We start from the raw sequence: 27,904 nt of genomic DNA, 5'->3' as shown, positions 1-27,904 counted from the left end.
TGGACTGGCCATCGTGAGCTCTGCCCACAGGCCTCGACTCTGGGCTTGGGGCTTCCGATCTACGGACTTGGGGCTCCAGCGGTGGCTCCAATTTACGGAGTACCCACGTGTATTGGGCAGAGCGGTGAGCCCCTCGCCCAGACACCTGCCGGCCTGCTCCATACCCAGCCCAGGCCCTAACAGCTGCATGACCGTATGGCTCTAGAAATGACCTCACTCTTTGCCTGTTTCTTTATTGGTAGGAAGGGGGTTAATGGCAGTCAGGATGCCTGCCACATTTGGCTGCGGTGATAAACATGGGTGAAGGCCTGGCACATGGCGTGTGCCCGAGATGCAGGAACCCAGACGCCCAGCGCCCTGTCCTGCTCCTGTGCTGCGGCGGCTGCTGCCCTTGCCCTGCCTGCCGGCCCCGGAGCCCAGGACAAGCGCACAGACCAAACTGACAGCCAGGCCCAGAGGCTGGTGCTCCTCGGTCCCCTTTCTTCCCTCAAGTCCCCACCGGGAGCTTTGGGAGAGGAAAGGCCTGAGGTCGCTGCCTGCCATCCAGTGCTTGGGCAGCAAGTGCGAGGTGAGGAGGGGCTGCCGGTGGAAGCGGGGACAGATAGGCCGGGTGGGGTGAGAGCGCGAGAGGCAGAGAGCAGAGAGGCGGACGCAGGGGCACGGCGTGACGCCCACACCGAGTGCAGATGCAGAAACCTCAGAGCTGAGGGGACAGCGCAGGGTGGGCCAGAGCCCCAGCTCCAATACAAGCAACAGCGCTGCAGGAGAGAGAGGGTTACCGGGCGCACAGTAGGGGAGGCGGTAAGGAAGCAGCTAGGGGGTCACATGGGGGACTTTCTGGATCCTCACCAACCCTGGGAAATGGGGGTGAACCCCACCAGCAGATGGGTCCCAAAAGGTGTTCACTCAGAGTGACAGTGACAATCTCTGGGACCCAGGAAACACTGGCCCCTGCTGGCCGGGCTCTGGACTTCCTGAGAAGGAAGGGCCGGGATGAGCAGGGGTCCTTGGGGTCTGGGACGCAGTTCTGAGCCAAAGTGCCCAGGTCTGCAGGACTAGGGATCCAGAGTTCCATCCTCCCATTCCAGAGGGGACACTGGGGCAGGCCAGGCAGAGAGGGCTGCTGGCTCAGGGGAGACAGTCACTGGGAATCACTGTGAGGGGAAGGTCACTGCAGGGAGGGGCGGTCATTGTGAGTGAGGGCTGTCATTATGGGGAGGCGGTGACGGGGAGAACAGGGCAGGACAGGGGGATGGTCACTGCAGGGGGACAGTCACTGCAGGGAAGGCGGGCTCCAGGAGGGGAAGGAGAGAGCGCGGGCAGCGGCGGCCCCCACTGACCTCGCACCTGCTGCTCCAGGTTCAGGATGACCGACACGGCCTGGTGCAGGATGAGCAGTTTGGTCTGGGGCTTCTCACTGTTGAGGTGCAGCTGGCACATGCGCCCCAGCTCCTTAAAAGCCTCATTGATGTCTCGGACCCGCAGCCGCTCCCGTGCGTTATTGGCCACCCGGCGCTCCTTCTCCCGCTCAGCCTTCTGCTCTGGGGGGAGAAGGTCGTCCTCGTCCTCGTCCGGGCTACGGGGCCGGGGGCCAGAGGGAGACAGTGAGGCGGGGGACGGGCGTGGGGCCCGCCGGGTGCCTCGCGTGGTGGGCGCCCTGTGCATGTGCGTGCGTGTGCGTGCGTCCTGACGGGAGGGGAGGGACCGAGGAGGGGCTGGCACCTGGTCCGGGTCCGGGGGGGTTTCAGCTCCTTCTTCTCCTCCTCCGAGTTATCGGCCACCGACGCGTTCTCCTCGTCCTCCTTCTCCTCCCGCTTGATCTCGCTGGCGCCTGAGGCAGCGCCAGAGCGCCCGAGCCCTGCAACAGGCAAGGGGGTTAGGATTCGGCCACCCCCAGGGCCACTGGACACATCCCGCCACCCTCTGGTGCGGGGCGGTGAGCTCTTCTGGGACAGCCAGGCCTCCGTTTGCAAAGGAGGACAAAGCACCCACCACACAGCACACAGGCATCAATTCCAGAAACCTTCAAGAGCAAGCGCGCGGGTCCCCAGTGAGGCCGCGGGGCAGGGAACTGTTTCAGAAAACACTAACACGGCTGTTCCCAAAAGGAAATACGGAAATCGATAAACTTGACTATATCCTAATTGTGAATTTCAGATCCCCAGAATACTACCAAGAAAATAGGAAGAAGGCCACAAGACAGAAGTTATCCATCACATATAAACCAGCAGAGGGTAGATCACCACAATTTGTCAAGAACTCCGACAAATCAACTAGAAAAGGACAGATGGTTCAACGGGAACAGAGGCAGCATGGAGCGGGCATTTCAGACGCTGACATGGATGTGGCCATGTGGAAATCTGCGTCATCACATCAAGAAGTGCGAATAAGGACCAACAAGCTACACGTCACAGCCACTGAGTTGGCTGAATCGAGAAGTCTGACCGTCTTCAGTGTTGTATGGAGCACGGCAGGTCTGTACAACTACTTAGGGAAACAACTGGGCGTTATCTGGAAAAGACACGTGCTCACCCAGAAATTCCACAACTTGGAACCACCCCTGAGAAACTTTCGTGTATGTATCCCAGGAGACATGTTTCAGAATGTTCTGGAAAGCATCCAACAAAAGCAGAGAAGGAAGTGACCTAAAGCCCCAGGTTGGGCCTGGGACCATCCCCAGCCACTGGCAGCACAGCAGGCGTCACACCCAACGTGAGCAAGCGAACAGGTGAAGAGGAACATGGGTAGGACCCCAAACCCATGGGGAAAAAACACATGGCTTCAACTACATAGGAGATGCAGTCGACGAAGGCTGACCGGGAAACAGCCCAGGTTCATCAACAGGTGAATTGCAGAGAAAGGAGGGGAAGGGAAGAAGCTGTGGATAAGAGCTCAGGGTCCCGCAACAGCACCACTGACATCAGGGCCGGGTCACTCTGTGGGGGGCCATCCTGAGCAGTGCGGGGTGTTGAGCAGCATTCCCCGCCCCCACCCCTTCAATGCCAGGAGCACCCTCAGTGTGACAACCACAGACGTCCCCAGATACCACCTGGTGTCCCTCAGGTGAGATTCTGGGTGTGGAGTAATAAAAGGAAGAAAAATGGAAGTATTGACTTTTTCCTAAGCCTGGCTGGATTTTGGGGTATGTGTGGGGCAGGACAGGGAGGGTCCCCAGGCAGGCATGAGCGCGCCTGCTCTAATTTGGGTTGCATGGTAGGTTCCCAGGGGACTCGGCAGTTACGCAGTCTCCTCACATATCAACACATTACTGCGATGTGTGTGGTGTATTTTTCACAAGGTGGAAGGTTCGGGGTGGAGGCCAGACTCGGCCACAGCCTGGTGGGGAGCCCGCTCTGGGCCTCGATCCCTCCTGCTGTAGCAGGATCGGCGTTAACTGACCCTGGGACTGGCCATGAGGAGACCTAGGACCCCAATCCTGGGTAGATGCTTGTGAGCCCTGCCATGAGCCCTGCCACATTCCTGCCTCCCGCTCTGTGAAGATCTCCCGCCAGGCGGACAGATGTCCTGCTCACTAAGGGCCTCCCCTTGCTGGCCCCAGCACCTTCAAATGTGCTGTCACCTCCTCAGTCTTGAAATAAATCCTCTAGACTTCACCCACTCTGCTCCTGCTCCCTGGATGATAATGCCCCAGTACTGTACTGACGCCACTCGGCCCCGGTCGCTCTGACCCCACCTCAGTCTAGCCTGGGTTCTCACATCTGCGTCGGACACAGTCCACCCTCTTCCACTTCCCGCGCCGCACACCCGTTTCCGGCCTGACGCTTAGGCCTCGGCTCTGCTCTGCCCACACCACCTACCACCCGTCCAGGTGCCCAGCTCTGAACTCTACCACATGCAGCGACACCTGGGCCTGTCAGCCTGGACGCCGGATCTGAATCCCATCACGTCCTCCACGACTGCAACTTCTGTGGGCTCTGCCTTCAGAATAGCTGGCACCCACCCACCATGCCACGCCCGGAGCAGTACCCTGTGCAAGGTCCCTGGCTGCCGCCCTTGTCCTCCCCTAGTCTGTCCTTCCCACAGCAGCCACCAGAGGGCTTCTGTGAGCACCCGAGTCAAGTTACTGCATCTCCCTGAATGTGAGGCCGATCTGGCCGCAACATCTGTCACCCCAAGGACAGCCAGGTTGCTTTGGTTGACCTGGCTGGTGTCCCCTTCCTCCCTCACTGCTTTGTATGCGTCCCTCCCGAAGCTGCGCGCTTAGTCGAAGAGGAGGACCTTCCCTGATAGAGGAGAGGGGCATTTTTTAGTCAAGGGTATGTGAGTAGCAGAATGCCCCTGCTAGAATCTGCAAACAAGCTCAAGTCCTGCATCTGCCTGCCCTGTGTCCTCCCCGCAGCAGCCACCAGACGGCGCCTGTGAGCACAGGTCAGTGTGGTCCTCACCCTGCACAGCTTGTCCTCCCCAAAGCCAGCAGGGGGCGCCTGTGAACAGCCCAGTCAGGTTCTGTCCCTCCTCTGCCCACAGCCCTCCAGACTCCCATCTCTCTCTGGGTAAAAGTCCAAGTGCTCCCCGTGGCCCACAAGGCCCTGCCCGACCTGCGCCTTCCCCTCCCTGCCCTCACCTCCTCCCTCTCTGCCCTTTGTTCCCTCTGCACCAGCCACACCAGGCACAGACCTGCCCCAGGGCCTTTGCAGGGGCTCCCCCTTCCTCACACCTGGCTCTGCTTACATGTCACAAGCTTGCCACCCCCACTATCTTTGAAACTACAACGCCCCTACAGCCCTTCCCCTCCCCATCTTCTCCTTCGTAGCTGTCCATCCCTTACCCCCAGGGTGGCCAATCTCTGTTGGGATTCCATTTTATTCCCCAGAGCCTAGAGAAGCCCCAGGTACACACTGGGCATGAGCCCAATTCACTCGAGTGCTGGACTAGTGAATATAAAGGCAGGGCCCCGAAGGCCACAGCACCACTTGCCCCAATGAGCAGCCAGAGACTGCTGGGTCCTGTCTCCCTTCCGGAAGGAGCTGACCAGTGACCTCGCCAGCCTCTCTGGGACTCCAGGTGCCTCTGTCAGTGACCACAGCTGCCCAGCTCACCCCTGCTGGGATCCTGTGCACCTGTCTGGTAGGGCTTCCCCAGTTCCTGCTGTGCCTGTGCCTATTTCCTCACCTGGAAACGGAAGTGGGACAGTCACAGCCCCAGTCCAGCAGAGAGCAAACGCTCGCTCAGCTTGGTCGTTCTCAGTCCATCACAAGCCCTCTGTCATCCCCGTTTTCCAGAGGGGGAGTGACCCAGTAACTGCGCCCCACAGAGGGAAGCAGGGCACAGGTGACGCTGCGGTGCCAGCCGCCTTGCCCAGGCACGACACTGGGACTTACCACTGTAGGAGTCGGGCGGCCGAGAGAGGTCGGGGAGGGCACTGGGCTGGCCAGGGAGGGCCACGTGGTTGTGCAGGAGGCTGCCACTGCCTGAGAGGCCATCTTCCGAGTGGCTGCCTCCAACCTAGGGACGGGGAGTGGGCTCGTCAGGGCCGGCCTGGTTCCTACCACCCTCCCAGCCCCTCCCCCAGCACTCACCAGGCCGGCATGCCGCCCTCCCAGTGGCATGATGGGGCCGGTGAAGCCCGAGGCCAACGTCCCGTGGCCAGGCAGCAGCCCGTGCACATCACCCGCAGTGCCCACAGCGTGGCTGCGGAGCACGTGGATGGCCTCGTCCAGGTGGTCCTCCATCTTGTTCTGCTGCGGGCATGGGGGGACAGGGTGAGGGGCCTGTGCCACTGGACCCTGCCCAGTCCCATGTGGCCTGGCTTGAAACATGTGCCGGCACTGGCCACAGAGACACGGAATAGTGCTGGATCTTACTCCTGGCAAATTAACTACAAAGTTCATTCTTGTCAATGAGGCATCTGTCCTATTCCAAGTTCTGCTGGTCACACGAGACCTAATGACTCTTACGCAGCTCAGTTTCAAAGTCACGTGAAACATGGCCACAGCAGACATGCCGAGTCGTCCCATGGCTGCCTCCCCTGCCCCAGGAATGGGCATCCCTGTGCCTGCCCACACGCACCCTGTGTCTGTCACACAAGCCTCCACCCCCCCACCCCAGGGTGCTCGCACCAGGGCGCATCCTCCCCAGCCACACAGGAAGCTCACCAGGCTGTGAAGACCCCCATCATAGCTGGGCGATAAGGCACCGGGGGCTCCTGCTCGGGGCCACTGCGACGTCCCTGGAAAGGGTAGGAGACATGAATGGGGGGACTTGGTGCAGCCTGACCTGGAGAGGGAGTAATTTGGAAGGCCAGGGTGGGAAGCTGCAGAGCGGCCTGTGGTATCTGGGCTGGCCACACAGGGGTGCCCACATCTGCAGAACTGTTCTACCCCTGAGCCTGACCAGGTCTGGGTAGATTCACATCTCCCAGCCTCAGTTTCCCCATCTGCAGAATCCACAGCCCTTCCTCCACCACAGGGAAGGTGGCTGGCTTAGAGGCACACAGTAGGTGCCCTAGAGGCTGGCCCCTCCCAGTCCTGCCACACTGATGGCTGGAGCATAGAGGGGAAGTGGTTATTAGCCTTGGGGGCACCACAGAGGCCTTCCAGAAACCTCTGCTCTCATTCCTCCTCGCCCTTGGCTGATCCCCAGGTGCCTTCTTGCAGGGGACAAGAGGACCTGGACCCCTTGGGAGAGCTGGCACGGGGCATACAGTTGGTGCCTTTTATCTGTGGGGTGTTCAAACACAAACACCTGCATGTTCTGGAGTCTGGGCAGGAGTCTCAGGCCCACTGCTCTGGCTCTGTTGGGTCCCACCTGCCCCTCATGCTCACACAGTGCGAACTGCTGGGTTCTGCCTCTGGCTTTTGCCCGTGCTGTGACCTAAAAATCCCGGCTTAGAGTCCACCTCCTCCAGGAAGCCTTCCTGCATGCCCACAGAAACACGAACTCCAAGGCGGGTGGTCTGTCCAGCTCCCCAACCCATGATGCAGCCTGACCCCTCCCTGCCCACCCTAAGCTGGGGGCACCAGACACAGCCCCCTCCCCCTCAGCACCCCACACAGACCTGCCAGGCCCTGGGGGGAACCCACGGGGGTCGAGGGGCTGGATGAGAAGTTATTGCTTGAATGATCCGGTGAGTAGATCTGCAATGGGAATGAGGATATAGGGCCACCAGGCAGCCACTCAGGTGCTGGCCTCTCTTGGTCACTGGCCCAGTTGTCCCTGCCACCCACCAGGCCCCGAGCCTCACCGAGGCCAGTGCCTTCCCGAGGGCGTCCCCAGAGCTGCCAGCCGTGGTCCCTCGGGAGCCTGTGGATGGAGAGAGGTGAGAGCCAACCTCGGGAATGCAGTGCCCCCAGCACCTGGCTCAACTTGGATGCCCGGACTGACGGGGAGGTCCCCTCTATGCCCAGCTGCCTGGCACGGATGCCCCAGCCCAGCACTGGGCAGCCCGATTTTGGTCTGGTTTCTGCCTGACATCTCACCACCTGCCTCCACAGAGGCCACGGGACCAGGAGCGAGCCATTCCCTCTTAGCCTCACTTTCCCCAGATGTAAAGTGGGGAAGCCCACTCCTCAAAGAGCCATTTTCCCATCCATGATGAAGCTGAGGGGTCTGAGCTGACGTGGATGGTGGGCCCCTGAGAGGGAGGGTGCTAATAACCAGTGCTGCGTCCGGGGTGGGGTCGGAGGCCATACCCATGAGGTTGTCGGCCCCGCTGACAGGGGGCGTGTGGCTGGCAACACTGCCATAGGCGCCTGTGGGGCCTGAGAAGGTGGACACGGCCGGGAGCCCACCATTCACTTCTGAGCTGTGCAGTGGGTAGCCCTGTGGTGGGACAGGGTCAGAGAGCAAACGGGGGTCAGATGGAGTCAGAGGGGATCACACCGGGGCTACCCACATGCACAGCCCCACACCACCCTGAGGGGCCTACCATGCGCTCGTGCTGGTGAAGGCCACCAAAGCCACCACTGCCGCTGCCCACAGTGCTACCGCTGCCTGGCGGGAGGGGCAGAGGGGACGAGCCCCCACCCAGCATGGGCCCAAAGCCCGCTTGCCCCGGAGGACTCCAGAGTTCTGCTGAGGGGTGCAGGCTGCCATCTGCAGAGAGAGGCACAGTGAGGTGAGAGGACAGAGGGATTGCCAGCCATCCCAGGCAAGCCCCCATGTACCTACCCGCCATGTAGAAGGTGGATGGGTAGGCGCTGATGGGGGTCTTGGCAGATGGATAGGGAGTGGTGTCCCTGCTGTAATCATCACTTGAGCTGGGTGGGTACACCTGTGGGCAGGTAGGTGGATGCGGTCGAGGAGGAACAGGACTAACATATCCCCCAGCCCCAGTACTGCCCTCCACCTGCATAGCAGCTTACCCCACCACCCACTTCTCTCCTGCCCACAGGTGTGCCCACCCAGCAAACTCCTTTTCCCTCCTTAACCCTGCAAACTCCTATTGATCCATCAAAACAAAGCCCAGTTGCAATGCCCCCAGCCCTTCCTTCTTCCTTGTTCCCTAGAGCTGGAACCTCCCTTGGCCTCAGCCCTGATCACATAAGACCCAGGGGCCTCAGAGGCAGGGCCCTGGACTGACATTCCACCCAGACTGCCCCAGAGCAGAGAGACAGCAAAGGGCTTCCAGGATCAGTGCCAACTCTGATCGGCTGGCACTGCCTGGAACTGAGGCAGAACACAGGATAAAAGTGCTGGGATCAACTAGTAATGTCTGCCCCAGCACTGGAACACAGTGCTGGTGGGACTGGTGGGAGGAGGTGGGCCTAGGGGAGCTCTCATCTCCAGGGAAGTGGGGTGGGGGGGGGTCAGGTGAGGAAAATGGGAAGACAATGACATCAAGAGTCAAGTCTTAAGACAGCCTGAGCCTGACTGCACCTCATGGCTACGGAATGTCAATCTCTGTTGCTAACCCTGAGTTTGGGTGGCGTCCTGGAGTGGTCTGGGCCAGCTTGTAGGGGAATCTGCCTGAGCCGTGGGCCCAGGGACTCCCGGAGGCTGCATAGGAACCAAGTGGAGGCAACAGGCAAATTGCCTTTTTTCCCCATGATTAAATTGCAGATGGCCCGGCACCATCTGCTGGGGTAGGGACAGAAGGTGGCTCGAACCTGGGTGGACTGGGTGAGGGTAGAGACCCTCTAAACTAGCCCCAGGGTGCCCCTGTCTACTCCCACTCCCAGGACCCCTACTCATACCCTTTCTAAGATGCCACAGGACACAACCTTCTCTTAACACAGGAGGGACGATCAAGGCTAGACCCCAGGAAGAACCTCCTCAGCTCCCTCAGAGGCGAGCAGAGTGAGGCCTCGAGCAGGATTCCGGCTAACTGGCCAGTCTAGTGGGGCTGCGACCCAGAACCCAGAAGGGGCCTGCCCACACTTAGGAAGCCACATGGACCCACATGTGTTCCCAGTGGCAGCAGCACACGTAGCCCAGTGCCCCCACTGACGTGCTGTGTGGCCTCCAGCAGGGAGGGGAATGAACCCTGAGCTTGCAGAGCACGAGGGACATGTGGTCTGTGGGGTCCCCACTTGATCTCATGACTCACCAAGGACGGGAGACCTGGCGGCACCTTCCGGACCTTCTTGGGCTGCGTATCTGTTAGGAGCAAGAGGAGTGAGCCACCCCACACAGCAAGGGACACCCAGGGGCCCTTCAGGGCCCAGGGACATGCCTGCCCTACACCTTGGAGAGGAGGCCCTTGAGCTTCCCTTTTAATAAAATTACTTAAACAAGGGCTCAGGTCCATGTGCAAGGGTCTGACAAAGTGCCAGAATCATGGGGGGATCTGCAGCGGAGTCTGGAAGTGGGCAATCAGCGGATACTTGAGCTGGGTCCCTGCTCCAAAGCACCCCCTGCCACCCCCACCCCAACTCCCACAGTCCATCCCCTTATTCACAGGTCCCTGACTTGCAAATCTGCTGAAAACTGGTCCCCTCAAATCATACTTGCAGTACAGAGTGGAACCCCGAGAGCCTGCACACGTGCACACTGAGGAGGAACAAGTTCCAATTCCGCTACAGACCAGGGTCCTTCTGTCAGTCTATTGAGAGCCCTGATTTTCGTGCTTTTTGTGGGTGGCTTTGCTGTTTAAAACGGCCCCCACACATGGTGCCGTAGAGCTGGCTCGTGGCCCTGAGTACAAATACTGTGATTTGATGTGCCAGACCAGCTACATTCAGGCCCCAGTTATAGCACCACTGGTGAGTTCCGTGTCAATGAATCACGATGAAATAAGGTGTTCAGACAGGAACAACCTGACACGAGGTGACGTGTGGATCGGTCATGACCAGAGGCTGGCAAGAACCTACGAACCCACCCGTGTGCTTCCCCAGAAGCAGGGACTGAGTGTTTGTGGATTTGAGAGGACAGAACCTCTATGAATGACCAGAGTTGACTGCTGCTTTCCTGGCTCACTACCCATACCCCCACTGCCTAAGCTCCCAGTCCAGCCAGGACCTGGGAGGCACACAGGGGGGCCCTCCCTCTCCCCACCCTTGAGCCCCGCAGGCTGCCCCACTCACCCAGGCTGCTGTCTGCGGCTCTCCGCCGAGCATGGCCAGGGTAGGAGTAATACTGGGACCCGCCCTTGACGCCAGAGGGGGACAGTGGCCCAGGGCTGCTGAGGGCCAAATCACCGGACAGGAACCCAGCCTGGGGACGGGAAGGGAGGTCATCACCAGGGGCTGGCCTGGTGCCCAGTCCCAGCCCAGCTAAGAGGTGACAGTGACCCCTGCTCAGGACGTTTCTCTCCTGACACGTCACCCATGAACCATACACAGCAGTGTTACTCTCATGAGAAAAACCGTTGCCAGCAAGCCTAAAGGGATGCAGAACGTGCAAACATGTGCATCTGGGAGGCAGTGAAATCTCACTGTTTCGGTTTGTGGGTGTCTTTGTTTTGTTAAAGCAGATGGTTTAATTTTGCATAATTAGTTTGAAAGGGGCTTTCTTCCTTAAGGAGCATAAGTGACGGGGGTTCAAGGCCTCATGGGAGTCGCCGCTCTACACCTGACCCTTTCCATCAGTAAAACAGGTATGTCGGCTCAGGGGGTGTGGTGGAGACTGACGGAGGCCAGGTGAGCTCTGCCTTGGCACAGGGCCTGGTACCCAGTCGGTGCTCAACAGGCTACATATGCAGAGGCGACACCACCTGAGACAAGGTCTAGCTGCACCTGAGAATCGGCAGATGGTGGTGGGGACAGGAATAAAACCCTCGGGCGTGGGTGGGGGAGGATGCCCAAGGGGTGAGCAGGACAGGAGGCCACATGGGACCACGGTGCCTGGTCAGTTTCCCTGTAGGCCTCACAGCTGGAGCAGGCATGGGTGAGAGTTTCACCTGGGCTAGGGGCGTGTGGGGCGGGGCTGGCCTCAGTTTCTTTCTCTGCACTCAGGGGTATGCAGATGTCTCTCTGAGCCCCTCCACCTGTACAAGTTGGCCCCAATGTTGGAGGGCCATGGGGCCGTGGCTTCCCCTGCCTCTCCCCCGCCCCGTCCACTCCTGGCCACCCCAGCCTGGCCTGGTCCTAGTTTAGCTGCTGCTGAAAGTGACCAGCACTCAGATCAGCCAGGGACCCTTCCACAGATCAGGAGGAAATTGTGACCAATTTGTTTAAAATTTTCGAAGGTGGGTAGGAAAGGGGGAACGGTAGAGATGACTGCAGCCCCCACTGAGTCCCCCAACCCCGGGCCAGTCCCCACTACGATACCCCTAGAGTACGATACCACCCACCCGCACCCCAAAGACATGGCCTCACCTGAGTCAAGCCGCCAACACCTGCATCTCTGCCAAAGGTGGTGTATGCACTCCGCTCACTGCCCTTGCCTGGAGAGGAGGAAAGAGGGTCACTCAGAGCTGACCCCAGGAAGGACGTCCCAAGGAGGTGACCCCGCGCTGGCACATGTCTACATACAGCAGGTGTTCCCTAAGTGCACAACACGGAGAGGACCGCAGTGGGATCCTGATCTCCCCATTGGCCTGGTGGATAAGCGGGGGTCTGGCCAGACATCTTCCCAGTGACCCACAGGGGCTTCTGCAAATCCACCAGGGCCCCCCCCCCCCATGTCCCGTCCCTGAGGTGGGCCAGTACCAAGTTCAGTACCCCCTGCCCTTCCTGAGTCTCCTTTCCTCCATTCAAGGTAGTGAGGTACTGACTCCCCAGGGTGCTGGGCTCCCAGAGGACAGCCTGGAGTGGGTGGTGGTCCCTGGGGTCTGTGAGGGTCAGTGCCCAGGCACCAACCAGGGTTTAGCTCATGAACTACCATGTGGTATCCCTGCGGACTTGGTGAGAAGGGGCCCTTCCCCTCTGTGGGCAGGTGACGCCTGAGCTGTGGGGACACAGCCTGTCTAACAGCCACCAGTGTGGATGACTCCTGCCACTGCACAGATGCCTGGACCCAGTCTTGCCTGTAGCCGGTGCCCTGGATCAGTCAGTAACTGAGCCATTTATGTCTGTTTCTGGCTTAGACTGGCAACAACCTCAACATGAGCAAAGAATCATAACACTCGATCCACTAACTTGAATTACTCACCAACTCAGGAGAGAAAAAAATCTCGTTTTCTTTATATTAAAAGTACAACAATTTCAACTAGACTCCTGGAGCTAGTTGACAGGGACAGGGGACAGGCACCCCACAGGGCAGGTGGTGCTGGGCCCTTTTAGGGTTGAGCAAACCGAGGCCTGGAGACTAGAGGGGCCTTGTCTTCTGTCCACTGAGTTAACAGAGGGTGACGCAAATGCTTTCTCCTGGGAGGGTGGGAGGAAAGCCAGGGCTCTGGGCTCCACCTGGGGAAGCAGCTTCACCTCCCAGACTCTTGGCCTACCGTGCAAGATGGGGCTGCCATGGTTTAGGCCCTGAATACAGCAGGCAGCAAATACGGGTTTGCCAAGGGGCAGGGTGAGGAGGGCAAGGAGAGGATGCTGAGGCTCTGGGAGGGGAGCCCCGTGGGTACATCAGGTGCCTAATCCATGTGCTGGACCCTCACATCTGGGCATGGGGACAAACAGCAGAGAAGAAAACCACCAGGGGCGTATAGGGAGCCAGAATGGGCTGGAGACCGCATGGGAACAGACTGGCTTTACCCGCCAAGGAGCAGGGCCCTCACCACCCACCACCAGCCCTGTCCAGCCTGGTCCACGGGTGAGAAACAGGCGCAGTGAGGCTGAGGGTGCACCCACCTCCCTAACCGGCTTGGCCTGAGCTCCCTGGCCACAGGGGGTGCAGCTGGTGTGGGACACAGCTGGCTCTGGGCCCTGCTGACCAGTCCCAGCGTGGGAACCGCCCGTGCCAGGAAGAGGCGGGAGGAAGGAACAGCAGAGGGGAACAGCTGCAGGCGCAGAGGCCACCCTGGGCTACGGAGGCCAGGCCTCACCTCCTGCTCTGGAAAATGGAGGCAGACTCCGCCACGCAGTGCGTTCATGGACACTGTTCCCCCACCCCCTCATATTATTCCTCTCGGGCCATACTCACATGTCCAGCCCTACTGTGTGCCCAGTCCTGGGCCCAGCAAGTGACATATGACCTGCAGGGTCTGGCAGACGCTGTCCCCTCAGGGTTCAGCACGAAGGTCTCCAGACTCAGTTTCCCCACCAGTTAGTCATACCAAGGGTCCCACAGTTCACACATCTGCTCCCCCAGCAGCCATCTTAGCCTATAAACTACGAACGATGGCACTTCTATGACCCGATTCTGCCCAGCTTTCACGTGGAAGGGCGTCCTGTCTCAGGGGTCGGGGGTCCTCCTTCTACCCCCAAACCCGAGACGCCAGCTTTCCAATCACCTCGAGGCTCCCTCAAAACTGTGTGGGTGGGACAGGGCTCGTTACCTTTGTCCCTCCATCTCCTGGTGAGAGGACAGCACACAGGACATCAGTCCAGCCCCTGAGGACAGAGTGCTGGGCAGGCCCTGACCAGTCCACATCCCTGACACGTCCCTTTCTGCTGAGCCTGTTTGACCCTCTACAAGGTGGGGGTGCAGGGCCTGGAACATTGGGGAAGGCCTCACCACCCACTACATGAAAGTTTCTGTGAGCATCCCTGCCTCACGGGTGGGGAAACCGAGGCTCAAGGGGGGCCAGCCTCGCCAGTGGCCCAGTGGGACAGACTGGAGCTCATGCTGGCTGAGTCCTGATCCTCGTGGTCATGGAGAGCAGGCCAGCCCTAGAAGGGCCAGCGGGCTCAAACTGCCTCCGAGTCACCGGGACACCCACTAATGACCTGGGGCGGGGGGTCCAGGCTGTGTCTGCTGCACCCTCTGTTCTGGGTAAACGTCCTGGACGAGTTGGTACTCTGAGTGTGCTAAGCACGCCCTGGGCACCCCATGCGGGTTTGGGGAGAAGGGCCATGCCCTGCGGACACTCACCTCCAAGTCCAGGTCCCAGGAATGTGGATGAAGAGAGGCTGCTGTGGGACTCAGTGAAGTGGCTGCCTTCGCCGTAGGTCTGCAGAGAGATGGGTGGGGGTGAGGGGTGACAGGGCACCCCGTTTTAAAGCTGGGGAAACAGGCTTAGGAGGCAGGCATGCTCGTAAGTACCCGAGGCAGGACTCAAACCCACATCTCTGAGTCCAAAGTCCCTGCAGACCAGGCTGGCGTCCAACTTCCCCCCTGAGCCTCAGTTTCCTCGTATGTCCCCCTCCCCCGGAAAAGGGAAACTTAGGGTCTCAGGCCCCACAGGGCTCCTCACCCGGCTGGGGTCGAAGGAGGAGCTATTCTGGTCGCCAGTGCCCCAGGAGCCTGAGCTGGGCCGCTCCTCCAGACCTGTGGGCAGAAGAGAGAGGATAACCTCACCCCACCCAGCTCTGCATCACCACGCCTTACGACTCAGGTGGTCCTGCCTCCACTTAGCAGGCTTTCTGGGCCCTCCCTCGTCCAACCTGGCCCTGGAGCCTGTCGGGCCTCACCCAACTCCAGCTCTGTCCACAGATACCACTGTCAATGGCAAGTGCCCCAGACACCCTGGCACGTAGCACAATTCCAGGTCAGTGGCTCAAAAAATTCCATGAGCTATCACTGCTGGCAAACTCCTGCCTATCCATCAAAGACCTACCCACCATGGCCGCCGTAGGCAGAGCCCTCACGCACACCAAGTCTCCTTCCCCCAGCCCCAGGCCCCATCTTCGGGTCCTGCCCTGACCATACCACTTGGCGATGGGATCTGTGCCCCATCCCTCCTGACCCCGTGAGAAAGACTCATGAGGACATCAGCAAATAGGATGCGTAAGCAGCTCTGATCTCAGGCAAGTGGGAGTCTCCCCCTGCCTATCTAGCCCTGCCAACACGAGAGGCGAGACTGTCCCTTTGTTGAAATAACAGTGGCAGCTGCCACTGACTACCTACCGCCAGGCACAGGCTGGTGGCTCCTCCAGCGTGGAACCCAATCCCAGTGAGGAGCAAACTGGGGCTCCTGCGACCTGCCTGCTGGGCTGGGAGACCAGCTTGGGGAGAGGACCTTCGTCTCAAGGGTTGGTCGGGAGTGGGGGGGGCCTTATCTCCCCAGACACTCCCAGGCACCAGGCACCCACCCAGGACTCAATCTTCTCCCGCCCCCCCGCCCCCGCCCCGGGAGGCAGCCAGTGCCTGCATCCTTCCTAGGCAGGGGCTCCAACCCCATCCATCAGGAGTCAGAGAGCGCAGGACCTAGACAAGCAGAAGGGAGCAGTCTCAGGCCCTTCACTCTTGGTGTCTCCGTTTCCCTCCTCTGTAAATGGAGTTATTAACAGGACCTACTTGGCAGCCCTGGAGGTGTCCACAGCCCACTGTGAGTCCAAAGGCTCCCTAAGCCAGGCTGGAGGGGGATATGGAGCAGAGGGGGCCACATGTACCAGTACAACCCTGCTCCCACCCACCCTTGAACACCACACTCTGGCCGTCCCATGCACCCGGCCCAAATCCTAAACCCTGCCTCCCGCCCTCCCCTGCTCATGTCCAGAAACTTCCTTCAAATTGCATACTTCTATTTTGGTGCCTTTGTGTTAATCATTACCCCAGAGAACTGGTGTTTAATTGTTGTCTAATTTGCATAATTATGCATATTAATCTCCCGGCTTGATGAATATTCATACATCTCATTTAGATTTTGTTTTCTAATCAAAAATTTCCAATGTGATTACAGCAGGAAGCTGGAGGGCTGCCTCGGCGGGTGGGGGACCTGGCAGGGGGCTCCCATGGTCTCCAGGAATCCATCTGGCATTTGCTGCCAGATTTGGGATGTCTATACCCCAAGGTCCTGGACTCCCACTTGGACTCCTAGGAGGACAGCAGCCAGTGAGGTTGGGGTGACCTTGGGCAAAGCACCAGCACCTCCAGAGCGTCAGTTTCCCTCTATGTGCACTTGTCTGCTGTCTTCTCCCCCATGGAGCAACCCCCACCCCATGAAGGCCTGGCAGTAGTGAAGGGGGCTTGTGGGGCTCAGGGACTCCCCACACATCGGTTCCATGAGTGCCTGGCAGAGGCAACTGGGTGCTGCTCTGTCGTTTCTGGGGAAAAAACCCTCAGCCAGCCCCCATCCTCCCTTCTAGAATGACAAAAATAGGGACAGCCCCACTCCCATTAATACAGTTATCAACGCCCCCACCGATTAATTATGCATTTTAATAATCTGACCATGAATATTCATAACATCCCTTGTTCATGTTCTAATTAAAATGTATGAATACAGTAAGACATTGCTGTCGGAGTGTCATTTTTTTAATGATTTCTTTTTTTAAAATGCTAGAAGTGACATGCTGGTGGGGGGCGCCTGGGAAAAACTGCTCATATCCAGCCTGCCTGCCTTGCAAAGAAGGAGACTTGGAGGAGCAGAGGGCACAGGAAATGGGGGAGGCCAGGGGTGCTGCAAGGATGGCAAGGACCACGGCAGAGCAGGTGGCACAGCTGGCATCCCAAGCTGAGTACCGCGCCATGACTGAGGGCTGGCCCTTGCCTGATAAACTGGGGGAGTGGGCTCTGAAAAGTGCTCAGTGGATACCGGCTGAGACCGGGTGGCCCATGTCCTGTGCTGGATTCCTCTGGAGCAGGGTCAGCAAACCAGGGCCCTCGGACCAAGTCTGGCCCCACATGCCTTTATAAATAAAGTTTTATTGGCACACAGCCATGCCCATTTGTCCTGTACTGTCTACGGCAGCTTTTGCTGTAGCAGCAGAGTAGAGGCCGCCTGGCCCTTCATGGAGAAGGTCAGCTGACCTTGGTGTGGTGAAGATTCCAGGAGCCGGTTCCTCTGTGTAAAGAAGCCCAACTATCAGAATCTAGAACGAGGAGCAGGGTTATCGTGTGGGACAGGCAAAACCCAGGCTGTCACAGGGCCCCAGGCACAGCCCTGTCCACCCTCCCCACCCCGAAACTCTGCCAGTACGACCAGGTGGCCGTTGGCCCAGCCTGGGGCCTTCACCCTGCAGCCCAGCTCTGTAATTAAGCGCCCTCTCACTCAAGTGCCGACCCCGTCCTTCCCCCACAGCCCACCCCACCTGGCCTCTGCTCACAGACCGGCTGGCTGCATCCCTGCAGCAGGGTCCTCACCCATACTCCACCCCAGGCAGCCCTACAGAGCTTTCAGAAGCAAAACCTGGCTCTCCTCCCTCCAACTCCTTCCTCTGAGGGCTCACGGTTGCCCTCAGAGCAGAGACTAGGCTCTTCCCTTACCTCCTTTCTGCCCCTCCTTCTGCCCAGCTGTCCTGGTGGTCCCCACACCTGCTGGTTCGTCATCCCCCTTCAGGGAAGTCACGTGTCCCCTCCTAGCCCGGGGCCTTCTCTGCAACCCGTGTCGCCTGAACAGACATGGCCTCCCCAAATGGCCTCCATTGTTTTCTATGTCTTCATCGCACCCACAAGTAACTTAACGTGCCTCCAACCATCACAGTGTGTCCCATAAGGTAGCCATATGGCTGCAAAAGAACTTCCCATTCTATGTGATTTTAATTAACGCAAATTTAGATCGCCCTGTGTGGGTAGTAGCTGCTCGTACTGGATAGCACAGCCCCAAAAGATAAAGACTAAAATAGTGACAACAATAATAAAAGTAACGACCACGGATGACGATCACATCTAAGAAATTAACAACAAAGCCTTAAGCAACTATTCGGCCAGTGCTCCTGCAAATGTTTTCTCCTTGCGTTTTACCAGGTGGCTGATGCGACTCCAAGCCTGTCAGCTCTCCCTCCAGCTTTTCCCTTAAAATGAAAATCTCCAAGAAACTGAATGCTGACCACTCAGCTGCCCTGCCTGGGTCTGGCACTATGGTGCCTGGAGTCTCACAAGGGTTGCAGGGGTGAGTGAGATAAATGCTGGTTGGAATTTGGGGGTCAGCCCTTCCTCAGGTGGGCTGAGGGCTCCTACCACTGCTGGGGTCTCTTCTTGTGATCTCTTTGGGCAAGTTTTTAATTTTCATATCATTTCAGACTTGAGAAAAAGCTGCCGGAGTGCCAGGATGTGTCTGAACCCCAGATCATCTGTATTTCAACCATTTCATCATCAGCCCTGTTTATAACATCGTATGTGTCCCTGAAAGTGGGGGATGGGAAGACAGGGCCGCAAGCTGCCTGACAAGCAGATCTGAGGCTGCAGAGGAAGTGAGCGGAGGCCATACTCCACCCTTTCTAAGAGCAGGGGGTCCCAACTGGGGCTCTGTTCCAATTTAACCTCTCCTGAACCCCTAGGGTGGCAACCCCCAACCCAGGGCTTTCCTGGTAGGCAGAGCTGGCCCTCAGATTGGGGTGTCCCCACAAATACAGAGTAATTCACAGAGAAACGGGATCCCTCACCTGCAGAAATTGCCCCACCCTTCTTCCTGTAAATTTCAGATCAATGACCAAAGTGATAACAGAAAGACCCCTTTCTGCTCCAGGCTCCAGAGGGGCCCATGTGGTATCCAAGTGTGGGACAGGAGAATCTGTACCCCCACCCCCAAATATGAGCTCAAAGGCCAACCTGTGACCTCCATGCAAGAAGCCGACACGAGAGGGAAACAAACACAGAACATAAGAGATGGATCAAGCTAATGGATTCAGGATTTATCCCGGGAAACAGAAGCATGTCTAAGACAGCAACCACCATGCACCCGAAAGGAAATTACAGATCATGTGAATTCTTTGGAAAAAAAGATGATATTTTAGAGAGAAAAAGGGAGGAAGTGGGGGAAAAACTAAGAAAAGAAGTTCATACAACAAATTCAGATTTTTATCACCAATTTTAAAAGCAACACCAGAGGCAGCGAATGCAGAATAGTGCATAAAAGATTATCAATGAGGCGGGAAAGTTCTGGAAATGCCCCCAAACACAGAGAAGGAAGGGATTCTGAGACGATCGACATAAGTGAGACCCAACATAAGAAAGCCAGCACCTCTGCAGAGAACAGAAAAAAAACATCCCAGACTGGAGTGGAAGACATAGCTGACCAAGTATTTCTGAGCTGCAGACCACAAGGGCTCACCAGCAACCCCCAAAACGAATGAAAAAGCACAGAAAGTTAAAATAAACGTGTGCCCGTTTACGGAGTATCACGTGTGGACAGCTGCATAAGACTGGGCACGGGTGGAGGTAGGAAAGGGGATGGCCCAGGGATTCTACACCCAAGCGTCACATGTGAGAACAGCACCCTGCCCCCTTGCTGGAAATCATCCCCTGAAGAAACACTCCAGACTGGGAGGGATCAAACATGGCCATGTGAGTCGGGAGGGTGACCCCATTTAGCCCTGAAGTGAAGACACCACTGCACCAAGAATGGGACTGGAACCCACAGGGGCCATGCTCCCGGCACTTTTCATGGTTTCTCCACTGAATCCTTGCAATGGTTGCAAATATCCCCATTTGACAGATGAGGCCCCGAGGCTCAGTGAAGCTTAGTCATTTGCTCAAGGCCTCCTAGTAAGGGGCAGGATACAACATTGACACACGTTTCCCGACTGTTTCCGTTTCTGTTCCATTTCCCCGACTGTTTCCGGCAGAATACAAATATATACAACTGCCAACAAAGACAATGTTGTTAAAAGTGGCCCTTTATTTATACCAAATATCAGGGCAGGAGAAGAAACGCAGAGGCTCATTTCTCTGCTTGCCTGCAGGAGGGAGATGTGACTTCGCATCTAGGAAGAGCCTAGGAAGATGTAGGAAGAGCCAGAAATGGTTTCAACACGTTCTTTAAAGCCATGAAAATAACCTCCAGTGAGCTGCCAACCAGCACAGACCTTCCAAAGACAATTCCAGAAAACACAGGCCAGACACACACGAGTACAGGAGGGAGTGTGAAGACAGAAAAACAGGACACCAGCGTATGGAGCGAGGCTGAAATGTAAGCCTCACAGTTAATTTCTCGAAAACAACGGCACCAACAGGAGACATTCTGGAACCCAGGAAGACAAGAAAGAATCGAAGGCAGAAAAACAAACCAAGGAATGAAACGCAAAGGAGGGTTGTAACATTCATATAAAAGTCTGAATTCAAGAGGCAACTCTTCGACCCACAAAGAAAGCCCCAGCAACCAGTTTCATGTACCAATAACCCAGCATGCAATAAGCAGAAGCCAGGGACACTCGGAGACCCACAAACATGAAGGGGCAAACAGGCTGCTTGGTCCTTGATATTCAACAGACTGAAGACCCAAACGTGGCCAGGCGGGAACGCAGACCTCACAGCTCCATGTCCAAATGTCCCTTAAGTGTTCATGAAGAACAATGAAGTGAGAGCAGGAATGCTCTCTATTGCCTGGACACGAGCAGCTGCCCACGCTGCATCGATTCTGCAACGGCGACCTAGAAATGTGCCAGGCCAGAGACAAGCTGTCCAGTTCCAACCAGGAAATGAGGAATCTCCAAAATAATGATCCAAAGAGGAAAAAAAATGTTTCATTAGGGAATGGGTAACCCTGGACACAGGTCACTAAACAAGAGAGAAGGTAAAAAAAAAAACAAATGAGAACCTTAAAAAGAGAATTAAGATGGAAGAGAGAAAAGAAGAGCAGTTGACTGACAAGTATCAACTCAGCAATGAACAAAGATCAAAAACAGATAAGGCACGAAGCAGCTGAATCAAGAACAAAAGAGCAAAAAGAAAAACCATGTAGATTTAGGACAGAGACACGGATGCCATTTCCTGAAACAGGGACAAGTGACTGTATCCGTTATGAAAGAATGCAATGTTAGCCATTGTTAAGTGTGCCTGAAGTGGATGGATTTTTTTCCCTAAAGAAATGCTAAAACCGACAAGAGGAGTGGATGAAATCTTGACAGGCCAATCGTATGAGAAAATGAGGAAACTCCAGGAAGTATCAGGTGCACACGGGGCGGGGCTGGGTCTCCACACAGCAAGGTACAGGGTCCCACTTATTGGAGACTGTTCCAGAGAAACTGATTCAGAAACACAGCAGTGCCTAAGGAAGCCACAGCCCGACACTACATAGGAACACAGGCAAAACACAGAGTAGGTCTAACTAATATACCGTGTTCCCCCGAAAATAAGATAGGGTCTTATACTGTACTTCCCCGAAAATAAGACCGGGTCTTACATGAATTTTTGCTCCAAAAGATGCATTAGGGCGTATTTTCAGGGGATGTCTTATTTTTTCACGTACAACAATCTACATTTATTCAAATACAGTCATGTCATCTTCTTCTGGAACATTGTCATAACGTACTAAATGCGTCCGTCTGGCTGACGATCTTAACTGGGGCTTATTTTTGGGGAAACACAGTAATAAAGGAAACAGACCATATTTGAAATTCAAGGAGCATTTGGGGTGACAAAAACCATTAATGACAAAATCCCAACACGGTGAAGGAGGAAAACCAGGGGCCATTCTGAGACATTTGTTGTGGATGGTCACATAGGACTGGAAGGAAACACCCTTAACATAAACAGCCAGATCTATCTTGAATTGACAGCCAGTGTCAGGCTTGGTCCTGCTGACAAGAAAAACAGCACGGGCTGTGTGGTTCTACAAACATGAGTGGATGAGGAAACGGACATGGCAGCTGTGGTGGAATGGGGGAAGCTAGGTGTCTGAGGATAGTTGACCTGGAAAAGTGAACCCAGAGGAAAATGCAAACAATTAAGGGATGGCAGGAGGCAACCAGGTGAAAAACATGATGAAAATGATCTGGAACCTCAGCACGAGAAATCCTAAAATACATAGAAATAACCCTCAAACAGAAAAGTACATGATCAAATTTTTTAAAAAACTACAAAACGACCTAAGTGCCTTATACTTCAATTTTCAAAGTTTATCTTAAACACTACTAAGAGTCAAAAAAAGAAAACTTAAATGAAAAGGATGCCAGGTTCTTATAGTGGGAAAATGCAGTATTTTAAAGACAAATGGGGCCCCTCTTGAGCCTTGCCTTTGCTTGGGGCCAGCTCGAAACTATTTGGAGTGTACTTTTTCTTCTAATAAACTGTTCTTTCACTACTTTAAAAAAAAAAAAAAAGGTTCTTTCCAAACTTACCTATGAATTTAACATACTATCAAAACCCCAACAGGTTTTTTTTTGTGGGGGTGAGGAATGAGGAGAAGAGACATGACCTAATTATTCTCAAGATCATGGAAAAGAATTAGCATCTCTGAAAAATATAGGGGAAAAAACCTGAAAAAGAATAACTGAGACAGGACTACAAAAACACTGTAATGCCACAGTAATTAACACTGGGTAGTTAACAGATAGCAAGGTGAAAAGATGAGAAAAAAAACTCTGTGGGTAATTGTAATTTAGAAAATGCTATAATACGTTTCAAACCATTAAGGAAGGTTTCCTTGAATTTATTGTTCTAGAACTTCCTAACTTAAAAGCTTAATCCATTTCTTTTCATTCTATCTGTTCTAATGAGAAGAAAATTAAAGGCTATGATTCTTCCCCAAGTACAGCTCTGGCTGTACCTCATAGTTTCAATGTGTTTTACATTTCTGCTGATGTTATTCTGTGTCTTGGCTGTTTTAATTTCCTCTTTAACTCAAGAAGTGGGTAAAAAGGAATTTTGATATTTCCAAGTGGTCAGGCTTTTTATTTCTTTATATTTTTTTAGTCTTTTATTTCTAGATTTACTGCGTTGTTCTTAAACATGGGTTTATACTTTGTTTTTTGGCTTTTTTTTTAAATTTTAGAGGCTTTCATTGTGCCGAGTATGTGGTCAATTATTATTATAAGAGGAGTAATAGGCCTTTACTTACAGACCTTTCAAGAATAAGTACTTCTAACTGGAAGTTCCCTCAGAACCACCTGGAACCAGCTCTCACAGGCCCCATCCCAGCCTTTTCATCAGTGGCTCTGGGGCCAGGTTGCAGGGGTGTGTGTTCTGAGCAGCTCCACAGGTGAGCAGGATGTGTGTACTTGGATGGAGACGGCTATGTTAGCTCAGCCTCGATCACCATTAAGGTTCCTCCCTCCCACTTATTTTTCATGTCTTTGCTTGGCCGAGGACAGTGAAAGCATACTTTCCTGCCCTCCGGCACCTTTCCCGTATATTCCTCAACCTGATGTAACGAGGAGCAGGCACATTCATGACTGTCACATCTGCACTGCAGAACAGACCTTGTCATCCAATTCTTAAGGATTTTTCAGAAATGGCACCATAAATGAAAAAGTCTTGACAACATAAAAACTAAACCCGTAAACCACCAACACAAATGGAAAAAACCTCCATCACTAACTAACAACAGTTGAAGAGTTAGGAGAAAAGCTGCCAACAGAGATCCCACAAGACGAGCATCCTTTCTATATAAAGAGCTCTTGCAAATCAATGAGCACAGCATGGGTCATAGGTATGGGACACTACAGGGAAGCAGCACTGGTGAGTTAGCTGGATGGTTACTAAACTCTCTTGAGTTTCAGCTTCTCCATAAGTAAAATGGGGATGGTAACAGCACCTACTTCACTGACCTGTGAGGAAGACTTACAATAAATGATCCAGGCTGGATGCCTGTCGTAGAGTGCTTAAGAAGTGGTGACATAAGTCATTGTGGTAAGTGTTATGATTCCTGTTGTTAAAAAGTTCAGGCAGCAAAACAAGAAAGCAACCATTGAAACAGCCAACTTGGATGGATCTCCAGGAGAGTATTCTAAGTGGAAAAAGCCAGTCTTAGAAAGTGAGATGCTGTGTGGTCCCGTGTATACAACATTCTCGACATGACAAAATGTGGGCATGGAGAACAGTCAATCAGTGGTCACTGGGTGCAGGGTGGTGGGTAGGGGTGATTATGAAGGGGCAGCAGGGGGGATATCGTGGGGTGATGGAACAGCTCTGTATCTCGATTGTAGTTGTGGCTTAATAGCGCTATACGTGGGACAAAATTGCATAGAACTACATGCAAGCATGCGCACGTGCACCTGCACATACACTGGGAGACACAAATACCACTGTGCACTGTACCAAGGTCATCTTCCCAGTTATATATTATGTTACAGACACACACAACGTCCCCGCAGGGGGAGGTTGAGAGGTGGGGCACAGGACCTCCCTATACATTTCTTTACAACTTACTGTGTATCTATGATGACTAACTTCTAAGTAAGTTAGCCAACACTAAAAAGTTGATCAACTCCAAAAAAAAGAGGGCGGGAGGAGTCATCAAAAACTCACGGGCCGGGGCCGGGGCCGGCCCGGTGGCTCAAGCGGTTGGAGCTCTGTGCTCCTAACTCTGAAGGCTGCCAGTTCGATTCCCACATGGGCCAGTGGGCTCTCAACCTCAACATTGCCAGTTCAATTCCTTGAGTCCCACAAGGGATGGTGGGCTGCGCCCCCTGTAACTAACATTGAACACGGCACCTTGAGCTGAGCTGCCGCTGAGCTCCCGGATGGCTCAGTTGGTTGGAGCGTCCTCTCAACCGCAAGGTTGCCGGTTGGACTCCCGCAAGGGATGGTGGGCTGTGCCCCCTGCAACTAGAGCTGAACGGCACCCTCCACATCTAAGATGGAAAAGACAACAACTTAACTTGGGGGAAAAAAAAAAAGTCCTGGAAGTACACACTGTTCCCCAATAAAGTCCTGTTCCCCTCACCCAATAAAAAAATCTTTAAAAAACAACTCATGGGCCTATCAGCTTTTAAAAATATAATCACCCATTACTAATCAAATAAATGTCCATTGAAATAACACGTTCTTTTCCACCTGTTAAACAGAAAGAGATTAAAAAAGACCTGGGGCTGGCTAAGCGGTAGGGACACCTGGAGGGCATTTTCATGGTGCACACACCTCCCTAGACAGCAGTTTTCCATCTAGTGACTTCTCCAGAGGACAGTGCACACACCTGTGCTAGTCCAGAGTCCTTACAAAGATGAAATGTGGAAGCCGCCTCTCCTAAGTGTTAGATTTTTACCCGAGCATGCGTTACGTTTAATACAAACCAAGAAAGCTGCTGGGGAATTAAAAATAGGAGAGATGCTTCCTTTGGTGGCACAAGCACTTCCCGCTGTCTTGTGTGGCCTCAACCCTGCAGTGTTTGGCAGAGATCTTTGCCTCGGGGTTTCCCAAAGGGGAGGGACTAGAAAAATTCTTGTTTTAAATGTCTTCCCATCCAGAGAACAACCAGAAAGCCTCTGCCTGGCACTGATGGGTCTTCAATGCCTCACTGACACCAGTTTTTAAAAACATACCATTTCACCAAAAATAAGACCTAGCCAGACAATCAGCTCTAATGTGTCTTTTGGAGCAAAAATTAATATAAGACCCGATCTTATATATTGCATTACATAAGACTGAATCTTACATTAAAGTAAGACCAGGTCTTATATTAATTTTTGCTCCAAAACACGCATAAGAGCTGACTGTTCAGTTAGGTCTTATTTTCGGGGAAACACAGTAGATGGCCCAGGCAGCCCTTCGGCGAGCATGCCCACAGACCCCAACACCCCACTCAGCTACTTTCAATTATTTTCAGAGACGTCTCCCATTTCGGGCCAGGCTGCTGATTTTCTGATAGAAACTGCCCTTTTGGAATGAATTTAAGAGAAGTTGACTTACAGTAACACTAGGAAAAACGCCAGACCAGGACATACAAAGAGGGGTGAGGGGGAGACCGTGGCTAGGGGACCGACTAGCACCCGGAAACTCTTGACAAATGGTGGTGTCCCCCTTAAGCTGACATGGCCCGTCTGGAAAGGGGGGTGACCCACTTATGATGAAAGTGGGGAGGAGCAGCCAAGACCCTCCCCATCCAAAGGGGTCAGGGCAAGGCCAAAGGGAGGGCCGGGGCTGCAGAAACCACAGATAATCGATCTGCAAATATTCACAAGGTCGGACTCAGGCTGTGCCAGGTGTTCAGTGCGTGGGAGGTCAGGCCAGGCATGGAGCATCCTGGAAGGGACCCTTCCCTTGGGCCATGGCTTTGGCTACTTAGGGGTGCTGACCTTTTGAATGGACACTGGACTAGGAAAGACAGCCCAGGGCAGAGGCCGGGGGAAGGATGTGGGGAGATGAGGGCACATCTGTGCCACCTCCTCCAGGAAGACCCCAGAGACTGACCCTCTGCCCAAGGCAGGGAAGTGGCAGTACCCCAGCTCCTGGGGGCTGTTTCCGGGGGGTGGGGGTGGGGATTTCCACACCTCAGTTAGGATTCCGGCCAGCCCTGAGGCTACTTCCTCAGGCAGAGAGGAAGGCCAGTGCAGGGTAATGGGGGCGGCAACACAATGCTCCTCCCTTTCTGGGGTGCATGAGCACAAACCACCCCCTCAAAACCCTATCTACCTCCAGCCAGAGCTCATTGGATTCCTCAATGGAATTTGCAGACAACTCTAAGAACCTTCTGTCCTGGATCCCAGAGACATGGAAGGATACGGCCCCAATTCTGAGACCGCGGAAAGACCAACGTCCGTGCAGATGTGCTGGAGTCTGAGCCAGCTTCCCCAGGGGATCCCCCAAACCCCCTAGCCCGAGAGCCAGAGTGGACTCCCTAACATGACATCTCCCTGGGGGTGAAAGCCCAAGTCTTCTCCACAGCCCACAAGGCCCTGTCCTCACTTCTTCCCTCTCCCCCTTACTCACTCGCTCACTCTGCTCCAGCCACACCAGGTACCGACCTGCCCCAGCGCCTTAGCACGTGCTGTGCCCCTGCCTAGAACACTCCTTCCACCAGGTCTCTTCTCAGACATCTCCTTGGAGACCATCCTTGATCGGCCTGGCTTTGTGGCAGTGCTCTCCCCAGTCCCTGCAGGCCGTACTTTCTGTCATCCTGCGGCCACATCATCAGCACCAGTGCCCGGTAGGATGACTGGCTCGTCCAGGTTGGCCTGAACATACCCCGTTTGAACGCTTCATGTCTCAGATACCAGGAAGCCCCTGGGTCCTGAGCAAACCAGGATGGTCAGTCAGTCCAGTGCTGGGTCCTGTCTACAATAAGTGCCTCACACGTTTGCATGTAAACAGTGGGGAGTTGGGCCTCTCACAGGGCTTACAGGAAGGGCACGATTTGTGAAGGGCTGGGTTGCCATGTCACGCCCTCCTGGGCCTCAGTTTCCTTCTTGGGGATAGACTGGAGATTCAGGACCCCATGGGGCCAAGAGGACCTTGGAGGCTCAAGTCCTGGCCTCACAAGGGCCCCCACCCCCAAGCCAAGGGCCCAGGCTCCATGTGCAGAACAGCCAGGGGACACTGCTGACCTACAGGCTCCCTGTTACACTCAATGCCAACACAGGTCACATGACCATGACAGTAACTGGTTCTCAGGCTTCTCTCAGGCTGCCCGCCCCCACCCCCATGCTCTCCTGTGCACTGCAGGCCCCCATCCTCCACTCCAGCGGCTGGGCTTTGGTGCTGACCCCCAGTGCAGCCCCACCCAGCGCTGCCTCCTGCCGGGCTCTGCCCCCCGGGCTCTGCCCCAGGCCACTCTCTATACATGCTCATCTTTCCGTGCAAGCGTGCAGCCCCAAGGCAGTGGGATCCTACCTGAGCCTCCAAACTGGGTGCCAGCCAGTGAGGTGGGCCGGCCCTTCCCATTGGCCACTGGCAGGGGGAACATCTGCGAAGAGAA

The 27,904-nt window shown here is 55.0% G+C and overlaps 1 protein-coding gene across 12 annotated transcripts in view; it reads right to left on the bottom strand.

Annotated features, from left to right (window-relative positions):
- TCF3 (transcription factor 3) overlaps positions 1 to 27,904 on the bottom strand; it is a 39,399-nt gene that overhangs the window by 3,180 nt on the left and 8,315 nt on the right. For 5 of the 12 annotated variants that reach the window (XM_033133696.1, XM_033133694.1, XM_033133702.1 and 2 more), the window contains 16 exons: positions 27,820 to 27,892; positions 14,645 to 14,718; positions 14,323 to 14,401; positions 11,718 to 11,785; positions 10,485 to 10,614; positions 9,509 to 9,558; positions 8,131 to 8,233; positions 7,889 to 8,055; positions 7,653 to 7,782; positions 7,205 to 7,263; positions 7,019 to 7,097; positions 6,117 to 6,190; positions 5,541 to 5,702; positions 5,343 to 5,466; positions 1,723 to 1,858; positions 1,341 to 1,576 (listed from right to left, as the gene is read on the bottom strand). In XM_033133696.1, the coding sequence (XP_032989587.1) occupies positions 1,341 to 1,576; positions 1,723 to 1,858; positions 5,343 to 5,466; positions 5,541 to 5,702; positions 6,117 to 6,190; positions 7,019 to 7,097; positions 7,205 to 7,263; positions 7,653 to 7,782; positions 7,889 to 8,055; positions 8,131 to 8,233; positions 9,509 to 9,558; positions 10,485 to 10,614; positions 11,718 to 11,785; positions 14,323 to 14,401; positions 14,645 to 14,718; positions 27,820 to 27,892 (1,744 nt within the window). Of the gene's footprint in view, positions 1 to 1,340; positions 1,577 to 1,722; positions 1,859 to 5,342; positions 5,467 to 5,540; positions 5,703 to 6,116; positions 6,191 to 7,018; positions 7,098 to 7,204; positions 7,264 to 7,652; positions 7,783 to 7,888; positions 8,056 to 8,130; positions 8,234 to 9,508; positions 9,559 to 10,484; positions 10,615 to 11,717; positions 11,786 to 14,322; positions 14,402 to 14,644; positions 14,719 to 27,819; positions 27,893 to 27,904 lie in introns of those variants that run through there. The other 7 variants (XM_033133704.1, XM_033133699.1, XM_033133698.1 and 4 more) reach the window with 4 other exon arrangements.

This window comes from Rhinolophus ferrumequinum, chromosome 18 (assembly GCF_004115265.2).
Source record: "Rhinolophus ferrumequinum isolate MPI-CBG mRhiFer1 chromosome 18, mRhiFer1_v1.p, whole genome shotgun sequence".
Taxonomy (NCBI): Eukaryota; Metazoa; Chordata; class Mammalia; order Chiroptera; family Rhinolophidae; genus Rhinolophus; species Rhinolophus ferrumequinum.
This window is presented reverse-complemented; position numbering and strand designations above follow the sequence as displayed.